We start from the raw sequence: 25246 nt of genomic DNA on the forward strand, positions 1-25246 counted from the left end.
AAGAATTCAAGTTTACATTTGGCGAGGGCCAGTTTAAATTATAAGAATATTTGATTTATATACGGCAAATGCCGATCTGAATTTTATAAAATTTTGAAATTAAATTTTGAACGAATTATTCTGAATGATTCGATCGATACATTAGTTTATTAACTTATGCTAAAAGAGGAAGAGCTGTTATGTATAACAGTTTCGAAAAATAACATTTTTATCAGTGTAATAATAGTTTCATGAAAGCGTAACGATAAGTAACGCATTCAGAAGGTAAATAGAATAAACGTCAGCGAGAAGCTGATTATTCTTATTCGAGACGTGAAGCAAAGCAGTTTGGTTTTTTTATTAGTGCGATAGCCGAAGTCCTAAATTTCCCATACGATCCGCCTTTGTCAGCCTGGATTGGATCAGCCATCTTCAACCGAGGAGACTCCGGATAAGTGGTAGAGGTAAGCTGGTGTCTTCCAGAGCCTAGGGATCGGTAAACTTACACTAACATCTTTTGATCTAGGAATAATACAAAATGTCAGTTCCAAAGACGATCGCCCAAAATTCCTCTCGACGGAAGATTTTAACAGTGAAATCATCTGAGACACCACTAGTTAGCAGACATGCATGGACCATTAAATGCATGAACCTCAAATGGTCAAAGTAAAGCAATAAAACCACCATTGTAACAACACAAACCCGATTTTTAACAATAAGTGGATTAATACGTCTTGACCCTACGCAACTCCGTGCAAACCTGTTCTACTATATTTATCTTCGAAAATATTCGGAGTTAAGCTTTGATACGTTGCGATAATACTCTCAGATGATATGGCAATTAATAGCATAACAGAAATAATTATGTTTGGAAAGATTTAAATAGCTTCGTTCCTTTAATCAAATAAGGCAATTTAGATTATCTTAGAAATATTGAAATTTGTTCACTAAAAGTGAAATTTTTGTGCATATTTGGTTTGGTGCACATCGACAGTATTATTTTGTAATAGGGATCTTTAGGGGTGTGCAGGTTACGGCATATTCTGATGCAGATTAGTACCGTGACTTAATATCTCAGCCCTTTTTCAAGTTTAAGGCCCGAAACTATTGAAAAAAAAAATTGTTTAGTTTGTTTCCTTTTAGGACAATAACACATCCAAACTCATGCGACTTGCACGACTCTATAGGTTGCCTTATCAGATCTACCATAATTTGCAGATGAAACTTGAGATGGCAGGCTGCTAGCGGATTGACAAAGTACCAGATCATGGTGTGTGGGGTGCTGTCCCGGTTAACAATGAGGCGAACGAGATATTTGCAGAAACGTCATTTAGTGGGACAACTGTCAGTTTGTTGGATGAATTTAATTTGGTTTTTTTAAATTTAAAAATCAGAAAAGAATAATTAAGGTTAAAGAATGATATGAGTGCACTTGTAAGGACACCCGCTATCAATACATATGAAAAACTGGTACAATTTTTCCAAATTAAAGATCCCTATTGTTTCTTATAATAGGGATCTTTAGGGGTGTGCGGCCCAAGTAGCAAATCGCAACTAGTTTTAATCGTCTAAGTCCGAACTATGTTGCAACGAGAAAACATTAAAGTTATTTTTGTTGCACTGGTTGAACATAGATAACAGCAAGGTTATTTCATAACATCTTTTGTCACCAAATAGTCATTTATGTTGCCAGCTATAACATGTTCATTAATGTTCTGAACTGATTGCTGATGTTGCAGTGTTTGTTGAAATTTAGTTACGATTTTGATTTTGTGATATATATTTTGACAATTACACATTTGTCCAACACCAAGATTCTTACTGAAAACGTTTCAGTTTACAAAGTCATATTCGTGTTATACGTATGTATCCATTACATACCATCATTATGCCTTTCAGCACAAACTCACATGTATTAATAAAATGCTTTCGCAACACTGGATCAACAAATTCACAACTAATGCTTAACAAAACGAAAAATAAGTTGTATTTTGTTGGCAATACATTGCGAAAATTAACCGATGACACTTCATGCGCTCTACTTAACATTATAGAGGCATTGAACTGTACGGTGGCGCCATCTATAATATATTCGGTGTTTTCGAAAAAATATAAACAAATAGCATGTATGTTATTGCTGATTTTAAACGAAACGATTAAATCCTTTCCACACAGATTATATAATTAATATATTAGAAAATAATTTCGGAACTAAGAACAAGAAGGGTGGAATGAGTAGTACGAATTTGAAATAAACCATTTATCTTCCGAAAACAAAATAGTGTGATCTTAGGAGTAATACTATTTAGCGGATTCCTTGTTTAATATGTGCAGCGTCTGAAAATACTAGTCCATCCATATGTTAATTGAAAAAAATTGTAATTGTTTTACTGAATGAAATTTTGTCTATGAATGAAAAAAATTCTTGATAACGCCACCCGGAAAGGGACCATCAACAATCCGTGCAGACGAAATTTCGGCATTTTCAGACCCACCAGGCAACAAAAAATATTTAAAAATGTTCCACTAAAATATTTTTTCCAATTCGAACGCCGGTATAATGGGTATTTTGTAGCATTTAATTTACAATAGAGATTATTTACCAAATGAGTACCAAAAGTTGATGTAGTATCCTTATTTTTTTGTTGTAGCCTTCATGAAAAAATCTACGCTTGAACTACCTTGTCGAATTTTGTTTTTTTACCTAAAACAATTACTTTTTTAGGCGAGGCTATTTTTTGGTTAAATGGGTATGAAAAACAAACAAAATGATGTTGTCGGTATGATGAGTGGCCTAAAGATATCCTAGAAATTCCGTGGCATCCTATAAATTTCGTGTTTTTCTTCAAAAATTATGTAGAGAACTGTTTGTTTCAAAATGTTACCGTACAAGGTTTGCAACACCTTTAGTTTCAGTTTTAGTGGTGTAATGAGTCATACGGCCGACCATCGAAACCAAGTTCGAAAGATGAATCATATTGAAAGAGTAATGTCAATTGACCACCTGCCCTTGCGATACCATTCAAATTTATGACATTAAATAAGTCTCTCATAATCGCAACAACTGATGAGCTAGATGCCACTATTGAATACGTTTTTCACATTCTCGAGGAAGTGACTAAAAAGGTGAACTAGGGAAAGTTTGGTTCAACCGACTGCCATTTGAAATGATTCAGAAGATAACGAAAACTGAAATAATGAAAAAAAATTGATGATCAAATGCCGACTCAGTCATCATATAATCCAAAATAAAAATAAAACGTTGAAAGTACCCTTTATCGATAAATGTATTACTAAAGAGAAAAATATTGCAGCAATCAAATACTCTCAGTTCCTTTTATTTTTTTTAAATATCAAAGTTGCAACTAAATTTATTTTTCAATTGTAATCTCGTGGTTCACTAACGGAACATATGTGTACCACTTGTTGCGTTATTACCAATTTCAATTCCTATAACCATTGAGTTTTTATTCCTATCGATTCATTTTTATAAGATGCGCAAGTATAAATACATTTTATTTGCCGTTGGTTTAAAATAGCTCCTATTTTAGTGAAAATAGTTTATTTTTATTGTGTTTAGTAATAATATTTCCCTGTGCTTCACATAGGAGTATAACCCAATAGTTCAACTATTGATATAAATGCTACTACTGCGGCAACAGAAAGATTTCGTTAAAATCATTCATGTCACATGTTTACATTTTTCCGATACACCGAACATGTTATAATTGGCGCCACCGTACAGTTCGACGCCTGTATAATATGAAGTGTACCGCATGGAGTATCATCGGTGAATTTTCGCAACGTAATGCAAACAAAAATACAACTTAATTATTATTTTGCTGAACTTTAGTTATGAATTGGTCAATTCAGTGTTGCGAATGCCTTTCGTAAATACGTGTAAGTTTGTGATTCAAGGTATAGCGATGACATGTGTCTGATACGTGCGTATGACAAGAATACGACTAGAACGTTTTTAACAAGAATAGTATAGTACAGGGTCATATTAAGGAAAAGTATATTTTGATATGAACTGAAAATTGTTCGATGTAGACAAAACGTATGCTAGAATAATAGTTGTTTACAAACAAAAATCTTTGCTCACTGATATAAATTTGTTCGAAAAGAACATTGTTTCGTATTCAACAAAATCACATCCCAAATTTGGCCCTGGATGGCTTGAAAGCCACGTTGCTTATATGCATCATTTTCTATTGTATTGGAAATAAAACCTCAACCGGCTCGCGAGCATTTATAAAAGTCTACCGTTAAAGCAATTTATGTTCCTGATTTATGATTAATGTGTCTTTTATTGAATAACATTAGATTTCTAATATGATTTGGCTTTCCCATTGAAAAATTATTTTAAATACTATTTATAATTTGGTTTCACCAAGAGCGCGTGAAATAATAAGAAGTAGAATAAAATATCACTCGATAGACTCTGATGCGCAGTAAAATTTGGTGCTTCATTGGTAATTGTTGATATGAAGAATGACGCTACCGTTCATATTTAAATAATCAACATGTATTTTGACTTAGGCTTCATTTTCATTCCCACTGGTAACATAGTCTTAACAATTTGCATGAAAATATGTTACTTTTCAGTTGCGATTGACAGTCCAGGTCAACGAAAAAATGGTAGCATTAAGTAATCTTGTTGCGATCTACATTCAACATATTGACAACAATATGATTTCATTTAGCTATTCTCGAATCGTTATTGCAACGAAACGGAAACTAGTTTTTACAGTTTTGTTCAATCATAATTATGTTGAAAATCGGCCTAAAACTGCGCTTTTTGGGTCGCGCAGGAAGTTAGATATCAGTTGCAACAGCACATATTCTTTGTTACCAACTGGTTATGAAATAGTTACTGATACAAAAATTGCTACTTGGTGGGTTAAGGCATATTCTGATGCAAATTAGTACCGTGAGTTAATATCTCAGTCCTTTTCCAATTTTTAGGCCCGAAACTATTGAAAAAACATTTTTTAGTTTGTTTCCTTTTAGGACAATAACACATCCAAACCCATGCGACTTGCACGACTCTATAGGTTGCCTTATCAGATCTACCATAGTTTGCAGATGAAACTTGGAATGGCAGGCTGTTAGCGGATTGACAAAGTACCAGATCATGCTGTGTGGGGTGCTGTCCCGGTTAACAATGAGTCGAACGAGATATTTGGTGATACGTCATTTAGTTGGACAACTGTCAGTTTGTTAGTTGAATTTAATTTGGCTTTTTTTAAATTTAAAAATCAGAAAAGAATAATTAAGGTTTATGAATGATATGAGTGTACTCGTAAGGACACCTGCTATCAATAAATGTGAAAAACTGGCACAATTTTTCCAAATTAAAGATCCCTATTTAACAATTTTGAATGCACCAGTAAGGCTCCAAAAGTGTTTAGCAATTCTGCATTGTAGGTCGCACTTCGGCCAAAACTTGAACTAGTTATAGCAATATATCTTTTTACATATATTTGAGTGCTAACCTTGAAAAGAAGTATTCCGCTACACAAACGTTGGAAAGCACCTTGAATTGGTATTAATTGATTTGATCAGTCATAGACTAAAAACAAATATGAAAAACCTTTCTTTAATATTTAAAAAGTTTGAAATAAATCTGAACGCTAATTTCTAATTGAACATTATAATGTGCTTCTTGCTAATTTCACATTTCCCGCGAATAAAAAAAATAAAAGTCTACGTAGACTTTTGTCGTGAGGGGGAGGGGGGTTGGTAAAAGTCTACTGTTAAAAATTCTCAAATTTCGGTCTACGTAGTTTATGAACGGTCCCAAAGAGAAAGGAGCACATCCTTTTGAAGCACGTTAATAAGGCGGTAAAGAAAGACGTTTAGCAACTGCAAAAAGTATACAGAAAATATCTGTATGAAAAGTACTTCTCGATTCTAGTTTGCATCGTGCGGCTGCCAATACAGATTGGAGAGATCTTAGTCAGCCTGTCGAGGTGCACATTATTTTTACTAAAAGAATGAAGTGTTCGAGCGGTTCCTAAAAGGTCTACAGTCTAAATCTTTCCATTATTATATGCTGCTTCCAAAATCTGTAGCACTTTAATAGCTATTTGGCCTTTTTGGATTTAATTTTATTTAGAAATGTTGCTATAAACGATATGCTCGGAAATTTCTTGAATGATACAAGCAGTTCTCCAAATGAAAATAATTATAATTTGCTTCATTTGTGCAATATATTTCCCAAAAAAGCAGTAGTAATTGGAAATTGCAATTTCTGCACTCAACAATACATGAATATTCGAGATATCGTTGATTAGAATACCATTCTCATAAACGCAAGCCCCAAAGGTGCTTTCCGAATTTAGCTCCGATCAAGTAAAAATGGATTTCATCGTTCTCCTATTGATCGTTGCTTTTCATTTGCCATTCTTCTCACTCTCATTCCGGTACAAAAAGAACCACATTTCCGAAAGCATCTGCCATGCTCGCGCAATTGCACGCTGAAAGAAATTTGTGCAAGTGCTTTCGGCTGGTTCAATGAGAACTCGAAGGATGGTGTTGAAATCACCAAAATTATGTTGTCGAAGGTTTGTTCGTGGAATTTGACAGTGGGATATCGACTTTTACAGGAAAAAGGTGGTGATTATGCATCTTAAAATTAAAAAACGACTTCTTTCCATACATTATTTGCTCAGAAACAGTGAAATATAATGTGAATTTACTGTATCATTTTTTTCGCTGGACAGTAAAATTAGTTCCCATGAAACCAAAAGTGCGTATAAGGGAACTGCATAAGCTTCTCGTTTTAAGTAATTTTGCGATACGTTTTATGTTCTAATAGCGGCTTAAGCAGCTTTATGTTCCATTAAAGCTTAAGCAGCTTGAAAGTTCGCTAAGAACTTCATGTGAACTTTAAAGTGTGCTTTTTAAATATTATCCGAACTTCTGGCTGCTTGGCTTGTTACAGGATGCTAGAACTCAGGCGTCGACCAACGTTGAAACAGTAATAACCATTATTGAAAACTATGATTTTCGTATGAATTCACATCCCGTTTTTACTTAGATGTTCTCCCTTCTTTTTTTATGAGTAATATTTTTCTCTAGTATCCGATCGTAAACAAAAACTTCTTCAGAATGGGGTGTTGGAAAACTACAAACTACAAAAAATTGGTCGCCATTATGGCACGTAAGAGGCTACATATCTATTTCCTCTCAGAACCATCATGTTCTTCTGCCTACATTTTTCTACAGCGCGTTTGGCTGCAATTTTTGACACTTCTCATAGTCTGTGTAAAGAATCTGTACTCCGTATTAACATCTGAATTTGGAGAATTGCCATTTAGGTCTACGAGGCTATATGACACATTTAAGTCCACGTAATTTATGACGGCCCCTTTCGGTAAGGTGTGTTACGCCAAGCCCGCCCCACGTTTTATAGCATGAAATTTTGACAAAGTTCGGTAAAATCGGTAAATCCAATCGACGTTTGTAAATAAATTTCACATGCATGGTTTGCACGTTTTTCCATTCTGTTGTGTTCGTTCGCGATTGCCGTGAAGAGTTTTTTCTGTATTACCGGATAGTACCTAGATATATTTAAACAATTACACGTTTCTAGAAAATAACCATGGTATACGTCGAGCCAACGTTCCCTCGCGGTCGAAAGGCCGATACAGCCGAGGACAACATTCCGCGAAAAAAAGTCAAAAAGAATGCGGTAAGCTTGTGGTCTGTTCTATTGAAAATGTTTTCATTTCAATTTATTCATGTTCATAGCGACAGGAGTATGGAGCTTCTACCACGAATGAGGAAAAACCGCAGAAGCCTCGTCAGAAGGAAAGACAGCAGCACAGATTGGAGCAGATGGAACAGGACAAGGAAGTACTAGATCAGGGTGTCAGAGCAACTTCGCTGCAATTCAAAACAGCTCAGGTGGGAATGCTTGTGATGGGATGTGTGTATAAGGTTCAGAAAATGGATCTAACGATTTCGCTCCCTGGGCGATTGTTCGGAACCGTACCACTGATGGGTATCTCGGAGGCCTACAATAACCGTTTGCATTGTCTGGTGCAGAAAAGCGACGATGCCAAAGAAGAACGGTGCCCGGGAATTGACGAGTTGTATGAACCAGGCGATCTGGTATATGTAAGGATTAAGGAGAAACAAGAATATGATAAACGATTTCAGCTGACGCTAAACCCTAAAGAATTGCATAGCGATTTTAGTCACAAGCACTTGGTGGAAGGGTTGGTTCTGAGCGCAACCATCGAGGCAGAGGAAGATCATGGTTATCAAATGGATGTTGGTATAAAACATGTTCGAGCTTTTCTGCCCACGGCAAATGTACGGAAGAACAAGACAGAAATCGGAGCAAACTTGTACTGTTCCATAGAAAAAGTGACCCAGACGAATGTTTCAGCGACTATCATTTTGAAAGCGTTCAAACCTAATGAACCGAGAAAGCTAGCGATTGATAATGCCAACATTGATTCTATAGTGCCTGGATCGGTAGTTACATTTACCGTCGGTTCTGTTTTGTCGAATGGTCTACAGGGTACATTGTTTGATGATACTGTTTCAGCGTTTGTTAATGAGAATATGCTGGAGAAACCACTGTCAAGGTTAAACAATTACGAACTCTTCAGACAGATTCAAGGACGTATTTTGTACGTGATGCCAATGAGTAAGCACATATTTTTAACGTTGGCCAATTTTGATGGAAACAAAACTATTGTCAGTGATCCGGTTGCACCAGGAACAATTGTTGAGGATGCTAGAGTTCTGAACAAGGGTCCTAGTGGAGTGTGGTTTCAAATTAGCAAGAAACATAAAGCATTTCTTCCTAGACACATTATTAGAAGTAAGCACAACGAAAATTATGATGAGCAGATCATAATGGCCAAATATCAGGTCAACTCCTTGCATAAGGTGCGAGTTGTCCGCTACGAAGCTTTTGATCGAACCATTATTGTGACGGATGACGACAAGATGATTGACATCAAGTATTTCTCGGTGAGTGATCTGAAGGTGGGAGAAATCTACGACTGTCGAGTGAATAAGGTGCTTGATAGCAAACGAGGATACACGGTTACGCTGGACAACGTAAAAGGCCTGCTCACGTCATACAACTTTATACATCGGAAAGCACTAACGGCCAATCAATCGGTTAGACTTCGATTGATCTCCATAGAAGAAGACCGCAGGTTGGCCCAGTTTAGCAATCATCCAGAATATTTGAAAAAATCCGCTAGGTTGATAACCGATCCTAACAGTATAATAGTTGGGCAGTCCTACCACGGAACCGTTATTTCAGAACAAGATAAATTTTTTGTCGTAGCATTCTGCAACAAAATTACCGGTATTCTGTTCAAATTTTGTCGGCAGATTGCCCAAGATCAAGATAAGATTGAATGCTTGAAACCGGGTTCAGTGGGTTCTTTCACCGTGCACGAGGTGGCTGAAAACGGAAAGAAGATAACCCTTTCAATACCGTTGAACGCAGGAAAGGAAAAGCTTGGAAATATAACCACAGCTACAGTGACTGGTGTGTACGCTACCGGGTCTGAAATCTACCTGGTCAAGGAGAACGAAACAGGAACAATACTACCGGAAGCGTACTCCGACTTTCCTGCGCATAATCTTATTTTCCAGAATTTACTAAAGGAAGGTGAAAAGCTGCAGGTTGTTAACATCAACAGCGATAGGTACAGTTACCGGGATGTGTACTATTTCCGACGCAAGCCGACCCAGGTGAAGGATGTGAAGATTGGTCAGATCCTGCGAGCCTACTGTGTGGAAGTATTACCGAAGCGGAAGAAGGTATCTCTTAGGCTAGCGCTGAAGGATTATTCGCGGAAGGTGTTGCTTCGAATGAGTGAGTTCACTACCGCTCGACCCGCTATCGGCATGGAGGATGGGCAGGTCGTGCTGGTTAAAGTAATCGGAAGAATTCCGAAGGAGGATGGGCTGTTGTTGCGTGTTTCCGCAAAACTTGCAGATGTGTGCACGCAGGGCGTGGATGAGGTGCTAAGATACATGCACTCGTACCTGGTGGATGTCGAGAGGTTGCTTGAAAGGTGAGTATTGGACATGAAATCTTTAGTTAACTAACAATTTAACAACCAAATGAACTGTTAGATGGAATAGTTCGGCCTAAGTTTTGGCCAATTTAACCCACATGAACTATGAATTGAAATGATTCTGCTTTCGTTTCAAGTAAGATGAGACGTCAGTTGTGTTTTTAAGTGCTCGAGTAAATTATGTAGAAATATCCGGTGAAAAATGAATCCACTTGTATATTGAGCAACAGAAGTTTTTCGTCCTTCATGGCCGTAATTAAAAGTGACGAGTAAACCGATGTAAAAGCACTTCAGCGTTTGGTTGAAGCGTCGACCAAATGTAGCAAGGCAGCATGTGAAATGCAGTGAAATCAAGACTCGCGAGTGCAGCATGCACTATTGGACCCTAAAGAGAATCCGAACCGTAACCTCAAAAACTAATTTCCTACAACCTCATTTAAGGTTGGACAGAGAATGGGCAAAAATCGAAAACGAAAACGATCTTCATAAAAATCAATCAGTTTATGCAGAATGCTGTTACAGTACTGCTGATTGATTTTTATGAAGACACACGGTGTGAAAAAAACTGCTTTTTTCGTTTTCGATTTTAGCACTTTCTCTGTTCAACCTTTAATACGATTGAGTGTTGTTATCGTGATTTGAATCAGTTGCAAATTTTGATGTGCTCGATGCCTCTATCTGACGAAACCCGCGATGTACAACAGGAGGAAATTGTCGTTTTCGCGACGGTATCATTAAGCTGAACTCGTGTATTGCATCGATTGTTAAGGAAGAATCCCAAACAGTTGATCCTACTGTCGCCGTCACCCCTTTAACATCTTCCTTTTCTGTGCCAGCAGCTCAAGCTCAATTGTCTCCTCTGAAAGTTCCCTTGCTGCAGTTTGATGGTTCTTAAGGGAATTATCTGTGAGCATAAATCACCGATCATCACTGATGGTTGTTTGTGGACAACAACGTTTTTAAACAGCTGTAACTTTTGATTGAGGCAAAATTTGCTCACTAAAACAAGTAAGGCTGATAAATGTAACTATTGCCTTTCATTTGAGCATTAAGAGTTACAAGGATCAGTACTAGAACTGCAGTTATTGCAATCAGTCTGATCGGATTCCGATGGTGCAGTGCTGCCAGGGACAGTTTACGTTGACGACGGAAAATGAATTTTTCATATATATGAATCCATCCTATCTTGTTCAACGTCAACCAGTGAAGTAATTCCCTCAGCGCAATACCAAGAAATGTCGCATCCATCCGTAATCGAACCGCAGTCGTTTTCTTCACCACCTCCCCGTTCGATGCCACCACTCGTCGGATCTAAGCCGTCCGGTTCGGTAAACACGTATTCGGTCGTCGTTGGTCCCTCCCCGTTGCCGGTTGAGCCGTCCGTTTCGATATCGTCCGGCAACCATCCCGCATTGGATTCGCATCCTGTGGCCTCGAATGTTGTCCCGCAAGGCAGTTCCGCCAGCACACGCTGCGATGAAATCCATATTCGCTCGAAGGTTATGATTAAGGTCTCGTCTCGGTTCGGAGGCTTAGACTACGTTTTCGAGTGCCTCGTCATACCACATATCATCGTAACGCTTCCAAGCAAGCATATCGATATTTCTGGTTGGAATCTTCCCCACAACGTCCCGCTCGCAGACCCGAAATTCAACATCAGCTCTGGGGTCGACATTCCAATCGGAGGTGAATTATTCTATTCGCTATTGGAAGCACACAAGGTCAATCTCTCTACCGGCTACCCGATGCTTCAAAGAACGCTGGGTACATTGTTGAAGGTCGTCTATCCAATACATAGCGTACTCCTTCAATCTGTGTAATCAGCAGTACTTCCTGCCTCGATAGTACGCTACAACGCTTCTGGGAAGTACGGCTATAAGGCGATGACTCCTTTAGAAGAAGCATATGAGGAGAACTTCCGAAGGAATGTGACCAGGACAAAGGATGGTCGCTACATGGGTCGACTTCCGGTACGGGAGGAAATGCCTGCATTGTTGGCCAATTCGTTTGCGGTGGTACAACGTAGATTTTGGGCAATTGAGCGGAAATTTGAATTAGACAGCCAATTTAAGAACGCGTATGTGAAGTTTATGGAAGAGTATGCGACACTAGGTCACATGGAGTTGAGCCCGCGTGTCGGAAATCCCTAGTTTGTCCTACCACACCATGCCATCTTTCGCACCCTTCTTTGCAACTCAAGTGCTAAACCAACTGGCGAAAGACGAAGGGCACAGATTTCCGCTTGGCGCCAAAATTGTTATGGAAGGCTTTTATATGGATGACGCATTATCCGGAGAAGACAATTTATTAACAGCAATCGAAGCGTGCAAGCAGCTAGTAGATCTTCTGAAGCTGGCTGGTTTCAATTTAAGAAAATGGGGCTCGAACGATCCACGGATTCTGGCACACTTGCCAGACAAAAAGAAGGAGCTATCACCGGAAGCTAAAATGGACGGTTCTGAGCCGTGAAGACGCTGGGGCTCTTGTGGTCTCACGAGACTGATGAATTTGGCTTCAAAATCCCCTCTCTTCTTCAGCTGAACTTCCGGAAAATCTACGTGATTGGTGGCTTCGTTTTCGAAGCGAAATTCCGGAATTAGCGAGATTGAAGATACCACGACGAGTTGTAGCAATCACTGACGAAGGTTATGCATTGCACTGCTTCTGCGACGCCTCCGACAACGGCTACGGCGCGTGCGTTTACGTTGTCTCCTCGGATGGAGCAGGGTCCTACATCAGCCAGCTAATCATTGCCAATAGTCGAATAAGTCCTTTACGTGGACTCACAACGCCTAAATTGGAACTATGCGCTGCTGTATTGGGCTGTCAGCTGATGTCGCAGGTGCGAAGGACAAATTTTGTCGGAAAGGCAACGTTCTGGTCGGATTCCAGCATAGTCCTACATTGGATCCGATCACCGCCAAACGTATGGAAGTTGTTCGTATCAAACAGAATATCAGAAATCCAAGAACTCTCCTATGGTGATTATTGGCGCCATGTTCCGACCAAGTTAAACCCAGCCGACCGCATGAAATTGGATGAAATTGGTCTGCTACGGCTCGGAGGTCGCTTAGTCAAGCTGTCAGCCTCCTTTGACGCAAAGGCATCCATCTTGCTCTCAGCCAAACATCTTTTGCCTTGGTTGATTGCACTTTAGCTCCACCTCAGAATTCTGCATGGAGGACCTACTCTATTACTTGCAACTATACGACAGAGATTCTGACCATTGCGCGGACGGGATCTAGTTCGCAAGGTTGTTCGCCATTGTGTGACTTGTTTCCACTGCACTCCGGAACCAACGGAACAATTCATGGCACCTCTACCATCGGTGCGAATCACGCCTGCACGAGTGTTTTCTAATAGTGGTATGGACTACTGTGGGTCGTCTAGTGTTCATCCGTTAATTGGGAAAGGAGCAAACGTTAAGATTTACGTCGCCGTGTTCGTCTGTATGGTGGTGAAACGGTTCACCGCACGTTGCGGTCGCGTTGTAAACTTGTTCTGTGACAATGCAACCGCCTTCGTCGGTGCGGATCGCGAACTAAAGCAGCTGCGCCAGCAATATCTTCACCAATTCACCACTGAAAGTTGGAACGGCTACTGCCTGGAAAATGGGTTATCATATCGCCACATCCCTTCCCCACCACGGTGGCTTATGGGAAGCAGGAGTAAAATCCTTCAAGTTTCACCTTCGCAGAATTTTTGAAAGCCGATCTTTCACTCTAGAAGAATTGACCACAACCGTGGCTCAGATTGAAAGCATACTAAACTCGCGACCTCTCTCACCATTGTCTAGCCATCCACTAGATCTAGGAAGTCTAACTCCCGGCCACTTCCTGGTGGGCAGCGTCAGCGAACTCCATCAACGCTCAATGTGGTAATGTGTACGCGAAGAGATGAAGGTAGGATCGCTCGTCCTACTGAAACAAGATGGTCTTCCTCCCTGGGAGTGGAATTTGGGCCGCATCGTTACGGTCTGGTCTGGATCTGACGGTCAAGTTCGGGTCGTTGAAGTACGTTCAGCCAGGGGGTTGTATTGGTTTATCTGCTTCCCACCGAGGTGCCGATCATGAAGGAAGAAGGCGAAATAGCTGGTCCGTCAAGCAGCAAAACGGAGCCGTCGTCGGGCAGAAATACAGTTGAAGCAACCGTTTCAACGGCGGCCGGCGTTGTTGAATCTAAATCGGCCGGCGTTGATAAAATTCTAAATCAATCGTCACACGAGTAGGATCTATTTTTTTCTCGATCCCACAAAAGAAAATCCACAGCCATAGAACAAATCTATTTGGCCGAAGAATAAATAACGTTTCCAGTACCGTCCGCGTTGTCCGAAGTCGATCTGTGGACCAAATTTGTGTCTACCAGCTCCACAAAGCGTAGGTCAAAAACGCTAGTGTGCGACAAGGAGTTTTGCCTACATCCTTTATGTTGCAATATTATTGAAAACTGATAAAATTTATCAATTTGGACTGTCTGGCTACGTTTTCCACGCAATTGGACTATTGTAAATATTTTAGAAGAACTGTATTGAGAATTGGAATGTAAAAATTGAGCAACTTCTAGCCCTGCGAGGAAAGCACCTAAGGCTTTTCGTGATCCTTGACCCCACTTTTTTCAAGGAAAAATAGTTTTGAAACCCTACATGCACAAGAAAAAAGTTGGGCATGAAAGGGTTAAGAACAACAATTATGATGCTGCTTGGGAGATGCTCACCGAACGTTTTGAGGACATCGGAACAAGGATTAGAAAATCATCCAAGTTATAGTCGAACTTCCAGAGTACAGTGCGACCATGAACTTTCTGAGGTTGTAAGGTGTTGGAGAGGATTAGCATGAACATGAATAGTAGTACGGATACAGTGAAAGCATCCCGTCAGGTGATAAAGAGCTCACCACAATTGCAGGACAAAAGTGTACAGTGTGTAAAAACGAGATGTAATGATTTCAACAAGATCGGTGCTAGTGAACAATATGACATTTTGCGAGAAAGTGGTTCGTGCTGTAATTGCCTTAAGAGAGGTCATCGCACTAACGAGTGCCGTTCGTTGAGTTCCTGTAAGAAGTGTAACAGTAACGAAAATGTCAGATGTTGATATAAAGAAAACCGTGCCGATGAAACACTAGCGCAATAAGAATATTATTGTTTACTATTGACTGCTGTTGTCATGGCCTATGGCAGTGCAGGATTACCATTTCCATGCAGGGCCCTTCTAGATTCTGGTTCTCAGACACATTTTGTCACAGCAAATTTTGCAGATTTCTTGGTTCTTCGAAAGGAACCTACTGATTACCTGGTCAGTGGTTTGGATGAAAATACACAAGAATCAGATTCAAAATTCAACTGAAGATTTCATCGCACGTCACTAACTAGAGTGCCGTACTCGATTGTCTCCGAAGAGCATATAGGTGACCTACCAGTGGAATATACAGATGTTCGTAAATGGCCATTCCCAACCGACATTGAACTTGCTGATCCATTGTTTTTGAAGAAAAATCGTATCGACATTTTGATTGCAGCCGTTGTTTTTTGGAATTTGTTGAAATCAAATCGAATGAAGTGTTTTCCGAATCGTCCAACTGTGACTGAAACTGAATTTGGCTGGATTGTCTGTGGTTCATTTCCAGCCTAGGAGAAACAGGATCGACAAACATAAGGTGGTCGAGAATGAAAATCTGGGTGACTTACTCAACAGGTTCTGAAAACCGGAAGGATTTGACGATCATCAAAGAAGCACTATAACGTCGAAAGAAGTATGTCTCGAATTTTTCCGGTGCACCTTTCAATGTGACGATGCAGGCTCATTCCATGTTCGATTGCCTTTCAACGAGTACAAAAAGGCTGCGATCAGACGATTCGAAAATTTAGAATGAAGGTTATTAGAAAGTGCCAACAAACTATTCGGTGGGATGATTCTAGTCAATTGCTGAAGGTGTCTGAGCTACACACTGTCACGTATGGGTTAGCGTCAATACCATTTCTCGCCACTATGTCACTCAAATAGTTTGCCATTGATTACACTAAAGAATATTGAATCGCTACAGCTGCAGTTGAAAACTGTAACGCTTTAGCATCAGCACAGACGTTGAATAAAGCTTACCGGCTGCAGTGCGAAATGACGGAGCTATTACGACGTGGGTGTTTCGATGTTCATAAGTGGTGCTCTAATTCTGCTTTCATTCTCAATGATGTTCCAGATGAACTGAAAGGAGATTTTGTGAATGTTTCCAATATCGATTCGAAGTCGATTGTCAAAACGCTTGGTACTGTTTGGAATCCCAAGAAAGATTGGTTTTCATTTTGCGTATCAACAGATTTATTGAATACAGATCAGCCTCTCAATTGACGAAACGTGGTGAGCGCAGTCGCACGAATCTACAATCTATTGGGATGAACCGGTTCAGTCTTAACAACTGCCAAGTTGTTTCTTAGAGAAATTGCTACAATCACGATCGAAGAAGAAGAACCGTTACAGGATCATTTGTAAAGCGCAGGAGAACATACCATGGCTTGCTAAAACTCAATGATTTGAAAATTCTACGACGGATATTATCGGAAAGTGTCAACATAGTATTTCACTGTTCTAATGGTTCTTCAATGCAGACATACGGAGCCTGCTTATATACTCGGATGCTACAATCTGACGGCACATGCGTCGTGGACCTTATATGCAGCAAGTCACGGATCCTTCCGAAGCCATCCAGTCGATCGAAGCCCACTACAATAGCACACTTGCAGCTACTTGCTGCGGTTCTTCTTTCTCGTTTGACCGATAAGTTTATCTCCTCTACTGAAAATAAGTTTTCTGCGGTAATGCTGTGGAACGACTCGCAGATTGTATTGAGTTGGCTACGAAAATGATCCGGTGAATTGGAGTGGAAATAAAACAGAAAACATTAAGAACACTAAACATGAGTTTGAAGGAGATTTCGGCGATGGAAGAAGAGTAGAATTGCACGGAAAACAAACTTGAGTAGCTGCTAAATAATGGCTCGTTGGAGGATGCTGTGTCATGCACTTCGTCTATTCTCAACTCTTCAGCTAGAGACGGGGATCGGACAATGGCCAAGGAGGATCAATAGCGTTATGGAGCAGAGCTCACGCAATGCGAGATCCAAGTTTAAGAAGTGCCCCTAGAAACAACGGTATCTTGAAATTGCCTGTGCAGACAAAGATATAGCTAAGTGGCTGCAGGATGCAACAGCTCAGATCAAGCCCTCTAAAGGCGCTTCAATGGAGTCTGTTGAAGCGTCGCGATTCCAAAACAAGCGCTTTGCATCGTGTATTTTCCCGACAGTATCGACAAGTCCTATGAAAACATCCTCCGCCTGATGCAGAACCAAGACGATAATTTCTGCACAGAATGCTGAAGAGTCGCGAAGAGAAGCACGGTCCTTAAAACGGTAGAGCTCTTGTTGGTGCAAGATGAGGCTTTAGTGAAACTGATAATCTCCCAACATAACCAGCTGAACTACGTGTTCGGAAAAGCTGGAATGCGCCAGTTGAAGAGTGGCCCGGTCTTCGCCAAACGTGGGAGTTCTAGGCAAACATGGACTGAAAAAGCTCCTGTGGGCGACCCTGAACACTACACGATGGACTTTTGATCATAGCAAGTCTGCAGCAACGGTAACGAGTGCATCGGTGACCGCCCGTCTTACGAGCTATATACAAAAGCCCCCGACCGTATGCGGCTCACGAATTGATACGCAAGGAGAGGATCGAAAACCGCTTGTAGGCGAAGGTGCACAAACGGCAAGAGCCGAAACAAATACTAGGCCAAATAAGGCCACTGGAACGACGAACAGCACACAGCCTGCGACTAGCCATCGGCACAATCGACAGCAGAAAAACACGGCATTCGTTGCATCCAAGTGAACCTTCATCATGCAGAAGGTGCCACAAGCGTCCTTGCCCGGAGGATCACCAAAGAACGCCTAAACATCACTCTTCTACAAGAGCCCTGGGGAAATAAACACAAAATCTTTTGCTTAGATTCCTCAGCTCACAGGTTAATTGTGAAGACCACCCAACTCTAACTGGTTTGGGAGTGCATCATATCGTTGCGACAACTGGCAACTCGGAATAAAGTATTCTGTGTACCAGGATACCAAGGAATCGGTGGTAACAAAGTAGTCGAAGAATAAGCCAGGTGTTGGTCATCAAACATGAATCAGACCCAGTCCAGAAATATACCTGCCATCAAACTAGAACTTTCAGTTCGGGCAAGAGAGCATACCAACTACTAAACGACTGGTGTAACGTAGTAGGCGCTCGACTAAGACTAATAGCGTTTTCGTTTTTTCTTGGTGCTACACCGGTGTAGTATAAAGAAAGAGATAGACTGATTACACCCAAGTTTGAATGAGTGTAGCATCGACTACACGGGTGTAGTGCACTGTTAAAACCGAAAATGCTATAAGACTCGCTAAGAAATTCATACATCCCGATACAACGAGAGCCAAAAAACTAATGGATCTAAAACGCAGACTTACGTATAATTACAGATTTATTTAAGGGACATTTTTCTGCCAAGTATCTGAAAAAATTAGCAAAAGTCAATATGACATTTGTCGATTCTGTAACTACGAGCCCGAAAGCTCGGAACATATTCTCTACCATTGTGCAATATTATTTCTTCGAAGAAAGCGATACTTCAGAAGGTACCTCACGACGCCTCGTGAGGTATGGCATACCTGTCCCAAACGGATCCTCAGCTACATTAATAATGTACTACCCGGTTGGGACAAACTACAATGCAACTACAATGGATTCGGGATTTGTAACATGTAGAGCAAACAGGGGTAGCCACAAAAAATCATATTTCAACCTCAAGGAATCCACGTCGTCGTGATGGTAGCTGCTCCAGTGTGTGCAGCAGCAGTTCTGTAAAAGATAGACAACTGCTCCGCCAGCGCAGTGGCTCATGGAACGAATTACCATGCTCCGGTGAGGGTGGTGCCACAACCAAGACCAACAGGGGAGAATTCAAACGTGCCGTGGAGATGATGAACAATATTGGGATCGAGCGGAATTTTGAAATCCTAGATTCCAACGCCGGGCTGAATGTTAGATGGAATATTTTGGCATAATTTTCAGAGAACTTGAATCCACATGAACTATGAATTGAAATGTTTCTTCTTTCGTTAGTTCGCTCCGCGCGATTTTTTATTAATAAACGTCAAGTAAGATGAGACGCCAGTTGTGTTTTTTCTGTGCTCAAGTGAATTATGTAATCGGTCAAAAATACACTTGTTTATCGAGCACACTGACCACACTGAATTTATACACAATGTTCATCCAACTAACGGTGGATGTAGGGATGGGTTCGGACATGGGACCAGCTTGAACCAATGCCGCAGATCAGATACATCATAGTTTGCTTGTTGCCGCCAAAGGTACACCCGGAAGTTCCCTCCGTAATGGCGCTCGTCGTCGACGAACATCCATTCGCCTGACCATGCGTTTCGTATCCGATAGCCTGGCAGTTTTTTCTCAGGGTCCGGGATGAACTGGAAGTAGGCCTGTTTGGGGATAGCGTATTTGGCCCTTTGATCGGTGAAAACAAAACGCTTTTCGGCATTTCGAGCCAGCAGATCCGGGCCGGCAATCAACCATTCCGCTAGACCGATGTTATTGAAAGGGTACGATTTGTTGTTGTATAGCTCGTGTTCCACAAACCACCGAGAATCGGCGTTTCCAATACGGAGGTCGGTGGAAATATATACGTAACGGTATGTATTAGGCGTATGTACGTAATTTCTGTCGGCGTATAGCCAACCTAAATTTTTCATACTTCGAATCATGACACAGCTCAGCTTTTCCGAATTTAACATAACACGCCGCTCACAATCACAGTGGCACTGGTTTTGGGAGTTGCATTTAGGGAACAGAGCAGTAAGACAAACTAGTGGCAGAAGTAGAAGACGATTCATGGTACAGCTCAAATGAATTGAAACGTTTGATGATCTGTTAACTGTAGACTTTATAAAAGCGCTGTGCAGCGCCGAACTAACTTTCAGAACGAATTTCAATTGTTCACAGTAGATAAAAAATAATTTTCTTTTATTATCAAATTTTAGATTCAAATCTCGCGATAAGGCGTTCGCTCGATATACCGTTGGGCAGACGGTCACATGTATCGTTGAAGGTTTCGTCGATGATGCTGACGAACAGACGATGATCGTACAGCTGACTGATAGCAATGAAAGCATCGTGAAAGGGATTGCTTCTAAGGACCCCAAACATGGCAACTACCTCGTTGGCGATCAACTGGAGGGCCGTGTCGTTTGGGTAGATATAGAGAGGCAGTTGGTGAACGTGTGTGTGGTGAAGAAACATTTGAAGCATGTGGTCGACGCAGATACATGGGAGCCGTCCAGCGAATTACTAGATGTTGATTCGCCACAGGATTTTGTAACATTGTTCAAAAACGATCAAGTCGCGGTTGGATGTTTACGTAAAGTAGATTGTCCACTGGTGATTGTTCCACTCAAGTGTCACTATAATGATTTCGATCCGGTGGATATTGCGCCAAAGACTCGTGTGGTTCTGATGCGAAAGGGCAATGGTTCACTACATGCGGTTACAGCGGAAAGCTATGAGAAATTCAAGGATTTGAAAGGATCAGAAACTATAATCAGGAAGAAAGAATTCAAGCATTGCTGGCTACCGGATGACTATGAGGAACCTTTGTTGGAGGAGCCCTTATCCGAGAAAGATAAAGAGCAAAGTCACAGCGATTCTGGTATTGATAAAGGTATGACCAAATTTTGCACAATTTTTCTATGCAATCATGTAAAAAAATAATTAATATTTCATCTTTAATTCATTTGCAGATGATGAGACAGTTGATAATACAATTACGGTTAAATCCACTAAAAAATCAAAGAAAAAACTACAGAAACCAGTTAAGGAAAAGCTTCTGAAGGCCAAATCTGTTGCCTCTCCGGGAAAGATCTTAAAGTTGGACAGCAAAAAGAAGACAAAATCAGCCGCTAAGAAATTAAGAGAAAAAATGCCTTTGATCATCAGCCAACTGGACGGGGCCGAGGATTTTCCCAGATTCAAGGAAAGCAAATCAAACAAAGGTAAAAGTCATAAGTCTTTTTTTGGATCGCGCCCGGCTGCTAAAGCTTCAAACACAGCAAGCAGCCAGTCGGGCACAAAGCAGGTTCAGAAGCAGCCGAACGGTCATCTTGAGAAAAAAGACAAGCTACACCAGTTAGCACAGCAAACAAAGTTTAAGAAAAAGAACAAGCTAAAAATATCAGGTGAAGCCGGTGCCAATGTTGTACTAGAAAAACTTCCAGGGCCTTCCAATTTCTGGAGCTCCAAACCGACCGTTGACGAACCATCAAACTCTGATTCCAGCGATGAGGAAATGCAGATGGAAACCATACCGAAGAAACGTTCCACCGCTAAGGAACGTTTCGATGCCATGAAACAGGAGGAAAAACGAATCCGCCAGATTGAAGAAGAACTAGCGGATGCTTCGGTGGATCCTCACACGCCGGATCAATTCGACCGGTTAGCCCTAGCCCAACCAAACAGCAGTCTTCTCTGGATTCGCTACATGGTCTTTCACATGGAATCGGCCGAGATAGAGAAGGCTCGTGCCGTTGCTCGAAAAGCTTTGAAAACTATCAACTTCCGGGAGGAAGCTGAACGCTTGAACGTATGGATTGCATTGCTCAATCTCGAGCTTCGCTATGAAACGATCGAATCTTTTAAAGAAGTGCTACAGGAAGCTATTCAATACAACGACAGCTACAAGGTATACTCTCGGGTTATAGTAATTTTGATCGAATGTGGTAAAGTTCCCGAGGTTCTTGAGCTGATCGACACATTGCAGAAAAGATTCCGGAAGCAATCGGAAATGTGGCTGCTGATAGCTGATTGCTACTATAAAATAGGATACACGTCAAAGGTGAAACCACTGCTCAGCAAAGCGCTCAAGTCGCTAGAAAATAAAGAACGTAAGTAAAAATGAACCTATTGTTGATAACTAACTAAACTTTCGTATTAATTTAATCCAACAGATATCCCATTGATAGTGAAGTTCGCCTTCTTGCATAATCGCAACGGGGACCGGGACGAAGCGCACCTGCTCTTTGAGCAGATACTCACATCCTATCCCAAGCGGACCGATATTTGGTCCCAGTACGTGGACATGTTGGTAAAGGACGGTCTTATCGAAGCGGCCAGACAGACACTAGATCGTGCCATTATCCAGCGACTTCCGATGAGAAACATGAAAACCCTCTACACTAAGTATGTTGCATTCGAGGAAAAACACGGCAACCAGGAATCGGTGAAAAAGGTGAAACAAATGGCTGCGGATTATGTTAAGCAGCAGCTTAAAGCCAGTGGGGTGGTGGCTAATTAGTGACAGTCGAACGAAAGGAGCGTCATGTTATTCTGTACAAGATATTGCATTCTTTATGACTATCAATAAAACGTTTAATTTCAAAATTAGAAACACCGGCACAATGTATTCTCCGTAAGATCGTCTGGTTCACAATTTCACTTGAAATGGCATGTTCTAATTCTTGTCGGAAAGTTAACTACTATTTGAATTCTTTAATTTACAAGTCAAGATCCCCAGAGAACAGATGTCCATCTCGTGTGTTGAATTTTTATAAAATATCAGTGGAAAAAAGTAGCAAAACGTCGAAAATTCGCATAAGTGGTGACCACTAAAGACTAAAGACAACAATCGCGTGCTATCGCACTCGATTAGATTCGCCCGCCCGGCAAGGCGCCTGCAGGCCGATACCGATAAATTACTACTGCGGGTCAAAGTAAATCAATCACGAGCAAAAAATCAGTGCGCTAGCAATTTGCAAATCATTTGAAATGTTTACTCGAAGCAACGCCAGTGAGTGAAAAGCGAAAAAGTCTTTCAGTTGACTGTAACCGCAATAGTTCGACCAAATAGAGATTAATTAAAACGGAAATTAAAGTGCCAATGAGCAATCGACTCCCAACGTGAAATGTAATTTAGTGAGACAGCCCTGGTCTAACTTTGACGATCTGGCCTGCCAGTACTATATCGGGGAAAAAAAGAAACACATCAATAGCGTACGGGGGAACAACCCAGATAGGGGAGACAGTTTCGGGAAGGGGGCATCACCCAGTCATACCATACCGTCCTACCAGAACTCTGGCAACAACATCGACCAACAAACGCTGCTACTGCGTGCGGTTAGAGACGAAAATGGGATATGCGTGCAACTTCCTAATAACCCATTTCTGATTCATTTAACCCTCAAAACGCACTGGGAACGGAACAAATATAATGGGTCCCGGTGGTTAAAAAGGCGAGAGGGACCCAATGCACCCTTCGAACAGAACGTTTGACAGTCTGTTAAAAATCGATAAGCTAGCCAATGAACAGAACTTTATAACTTGGAAACATTGGCTCCTTCATAAACAGCTAAAGGAGTACAAGGGTCACCAAAATGGTTAACGGTAGCCTTTCAAACACTCCACTTCTTGTTCTTTCCTTTTCCGGTTCCCACCTACCGGAAGAAATCTTCCTAGGTATGGTGCGCGTTGGAATCAGGCGTGACTATCCTAGCCTAATGCAATGTTTCCGCCGCCGAAAGTTCGGTCATAGATCTAGGGTATGCAATCAGAAAGATGTGTGTCTTACTCAACTGCAGCGGAGCACACCAAGTCGACAAAGAAACCCCGGGCAGCGAGAAGAGCAAATGTATTAACTGTGGCGACAAGCATTCAGCCAGGAATCGACGGTGCCTTGTTCAGATGAAGGAAGCGCAAATTATCAAACTGAAAATCGCTAGAAACTTAACGTTCCCCGAGGCTGGAGCACTGGCCAACTAAAACATTACCCACATTAGTTATGGAATTTGCGTTTCAACCTTGTCCGATCAGAATCCGATACTAACTTAGTCACAGGACTAAGCAAGTGCCGCATTGACGCTAGCTCCAAAAAATGGAGACACAATTTGTGTTCTTCAGTAAACTGCTAGTCCTGCTTGATGTCCCGCAAGAAAATGAGCTCATTTTAAGATGATGAGAACTAAAGAAATCGAAACATTTGGTTTGGCTTGGCAAGCTAATGCATAGTTTTTATCAAAATTGTCCTCTAATAAGGAGAAATATAGCATAATGCAGCTTGCATTGGTTTGCTAAGTCAAACCAAACGTTTCGATTTCATTAGTTCTCAACAGCTTGAACTAAGCTCCTTTTCCTGCGGGGCATCACGCTTGCCTGGGGGTTTGCTCAGGAAAACAAATTGTGTGGCTGTTTTTTTGGAGCTAGCTTCAATCCGGCGCAAGCTTGGTCATGTCACTAAGTTAGTGTCGGATACTGATGAGATGAAGTCGAACCATAAACGCTCTTATGGAGGAAGTTGTCAAGCTCAAGGAGGTGGTAGCGCACCGACCGCTGACGGCAACCAAAGGCATTGAGATCCAAAGGCTGGAAGAAGAACAAATTTCCACAAAAATACAAGGAGTTAAGAAACCAACTAGCGGCGCCAAGAAAAACTGTTAAAGATCTGAAAAACCACTTTATGGCCAAAAAGGCAGGCGAACTCATCAGACCGATAAGACCGTGACTCGACAGTCGATTGACATAATGCAATATAGCCAGGCAACCCCAGCAAGTTCATGCACCGGTGAAAGAAGATCCAGCTGAAACAGATACAAGCAAGAACACCGTTCGGACGACACAGACAAATCCCGCAGCCCGATCAACACAGATCTCCAAAGCAAAGGAACCGGAAATCCACAGGAAGGAACTGCACCGAACCAATTAAAATCCAACCAACCACAAAATAAAAATACCCACCGACAGTAGCGAACTCATCTCGGATTGAAAAACCCACAAAATATCAACCAGCTAAACAAAATTATGAACTAAACCATGCATCAAACACAAAAAATCGCAACGAGGATGAAATTGACACGAACAAAGAAAAGAAACTATAGCTGCACAAAATGTTATACCCTCGAACAATCACCTCGACACCAACAAGCTCATCCCACACCGTAGCCCACCTGGGGAAATAGTCCCCTACAAAACCTACAGCCAGCTGCTCGGGCGGGGAGAAAGCCCTCCCCCTGCACCGGCCCCGACCGGGATTGTGCCGGCTCCAGTCGACGAGCCTCCAGCGGATGCCAGTGTAGGGGACCCGGTTTCGCCTCGGGTAAGTCGCAATACACTTTTTCCCACCAACGAAC

At 41.3% G+C, this 25246-nt stretch overlaps 1 protein-coding gene across 2 annotated transcripts; it reads left to right on the forward strand.

The window, feature by feature from the left end:
• The first annotated feature begins 189 nt into the window (after positions 1-189).
• LOC131685373 (protein RRP5 homolog) lies at positions 190-23016 on the forward strand. Of its 2 annotated transcripts, XM_058969062.1 has the most exons (6): positions 190-443; positions 7580-7678; positions 7738-10037; positions 20117-20793; positions 20873-22012; positions 22076-23016. In XM_058969062.1, exons 2-6 carry the CDS (start codon positions 7589-7591, stop codon positions 22420-22422), a joined length of 4554 nt encoding a protein of 1517 aa, XP_058825045.1. In that variant the 5' UTR covers positions 190-443; positions 7580-7588; the 3' UTR covers positions 22423-23016. The 2 variants fall into 2 exon arrangements, with proteins under 2 accessions (XP_058825045.1, XP_058825044.1); XM_058969061.1 differs by lacking the exon at positions 190-443 and having other exon boundaries at positions 7459-7678.
• The last annotated feature ends 2230 nt before the right edge of the window (positions 23017-25246 follow it).

This window comes from Topomyia yanbarensis, chromosome 2, assembly GCF_030247195.1.
Source record: "Topomyia yanbarensis strain Yona2022 chromosome 2, ASM3024719v1, whole genome shotgun sequence".
NCBI classification, from domain to species: Eukaryota; Metazoa; Arthropoda; class Insecta; order Diptera; family Culicidae; genus Topomyia; species Topomyia yanbarensis.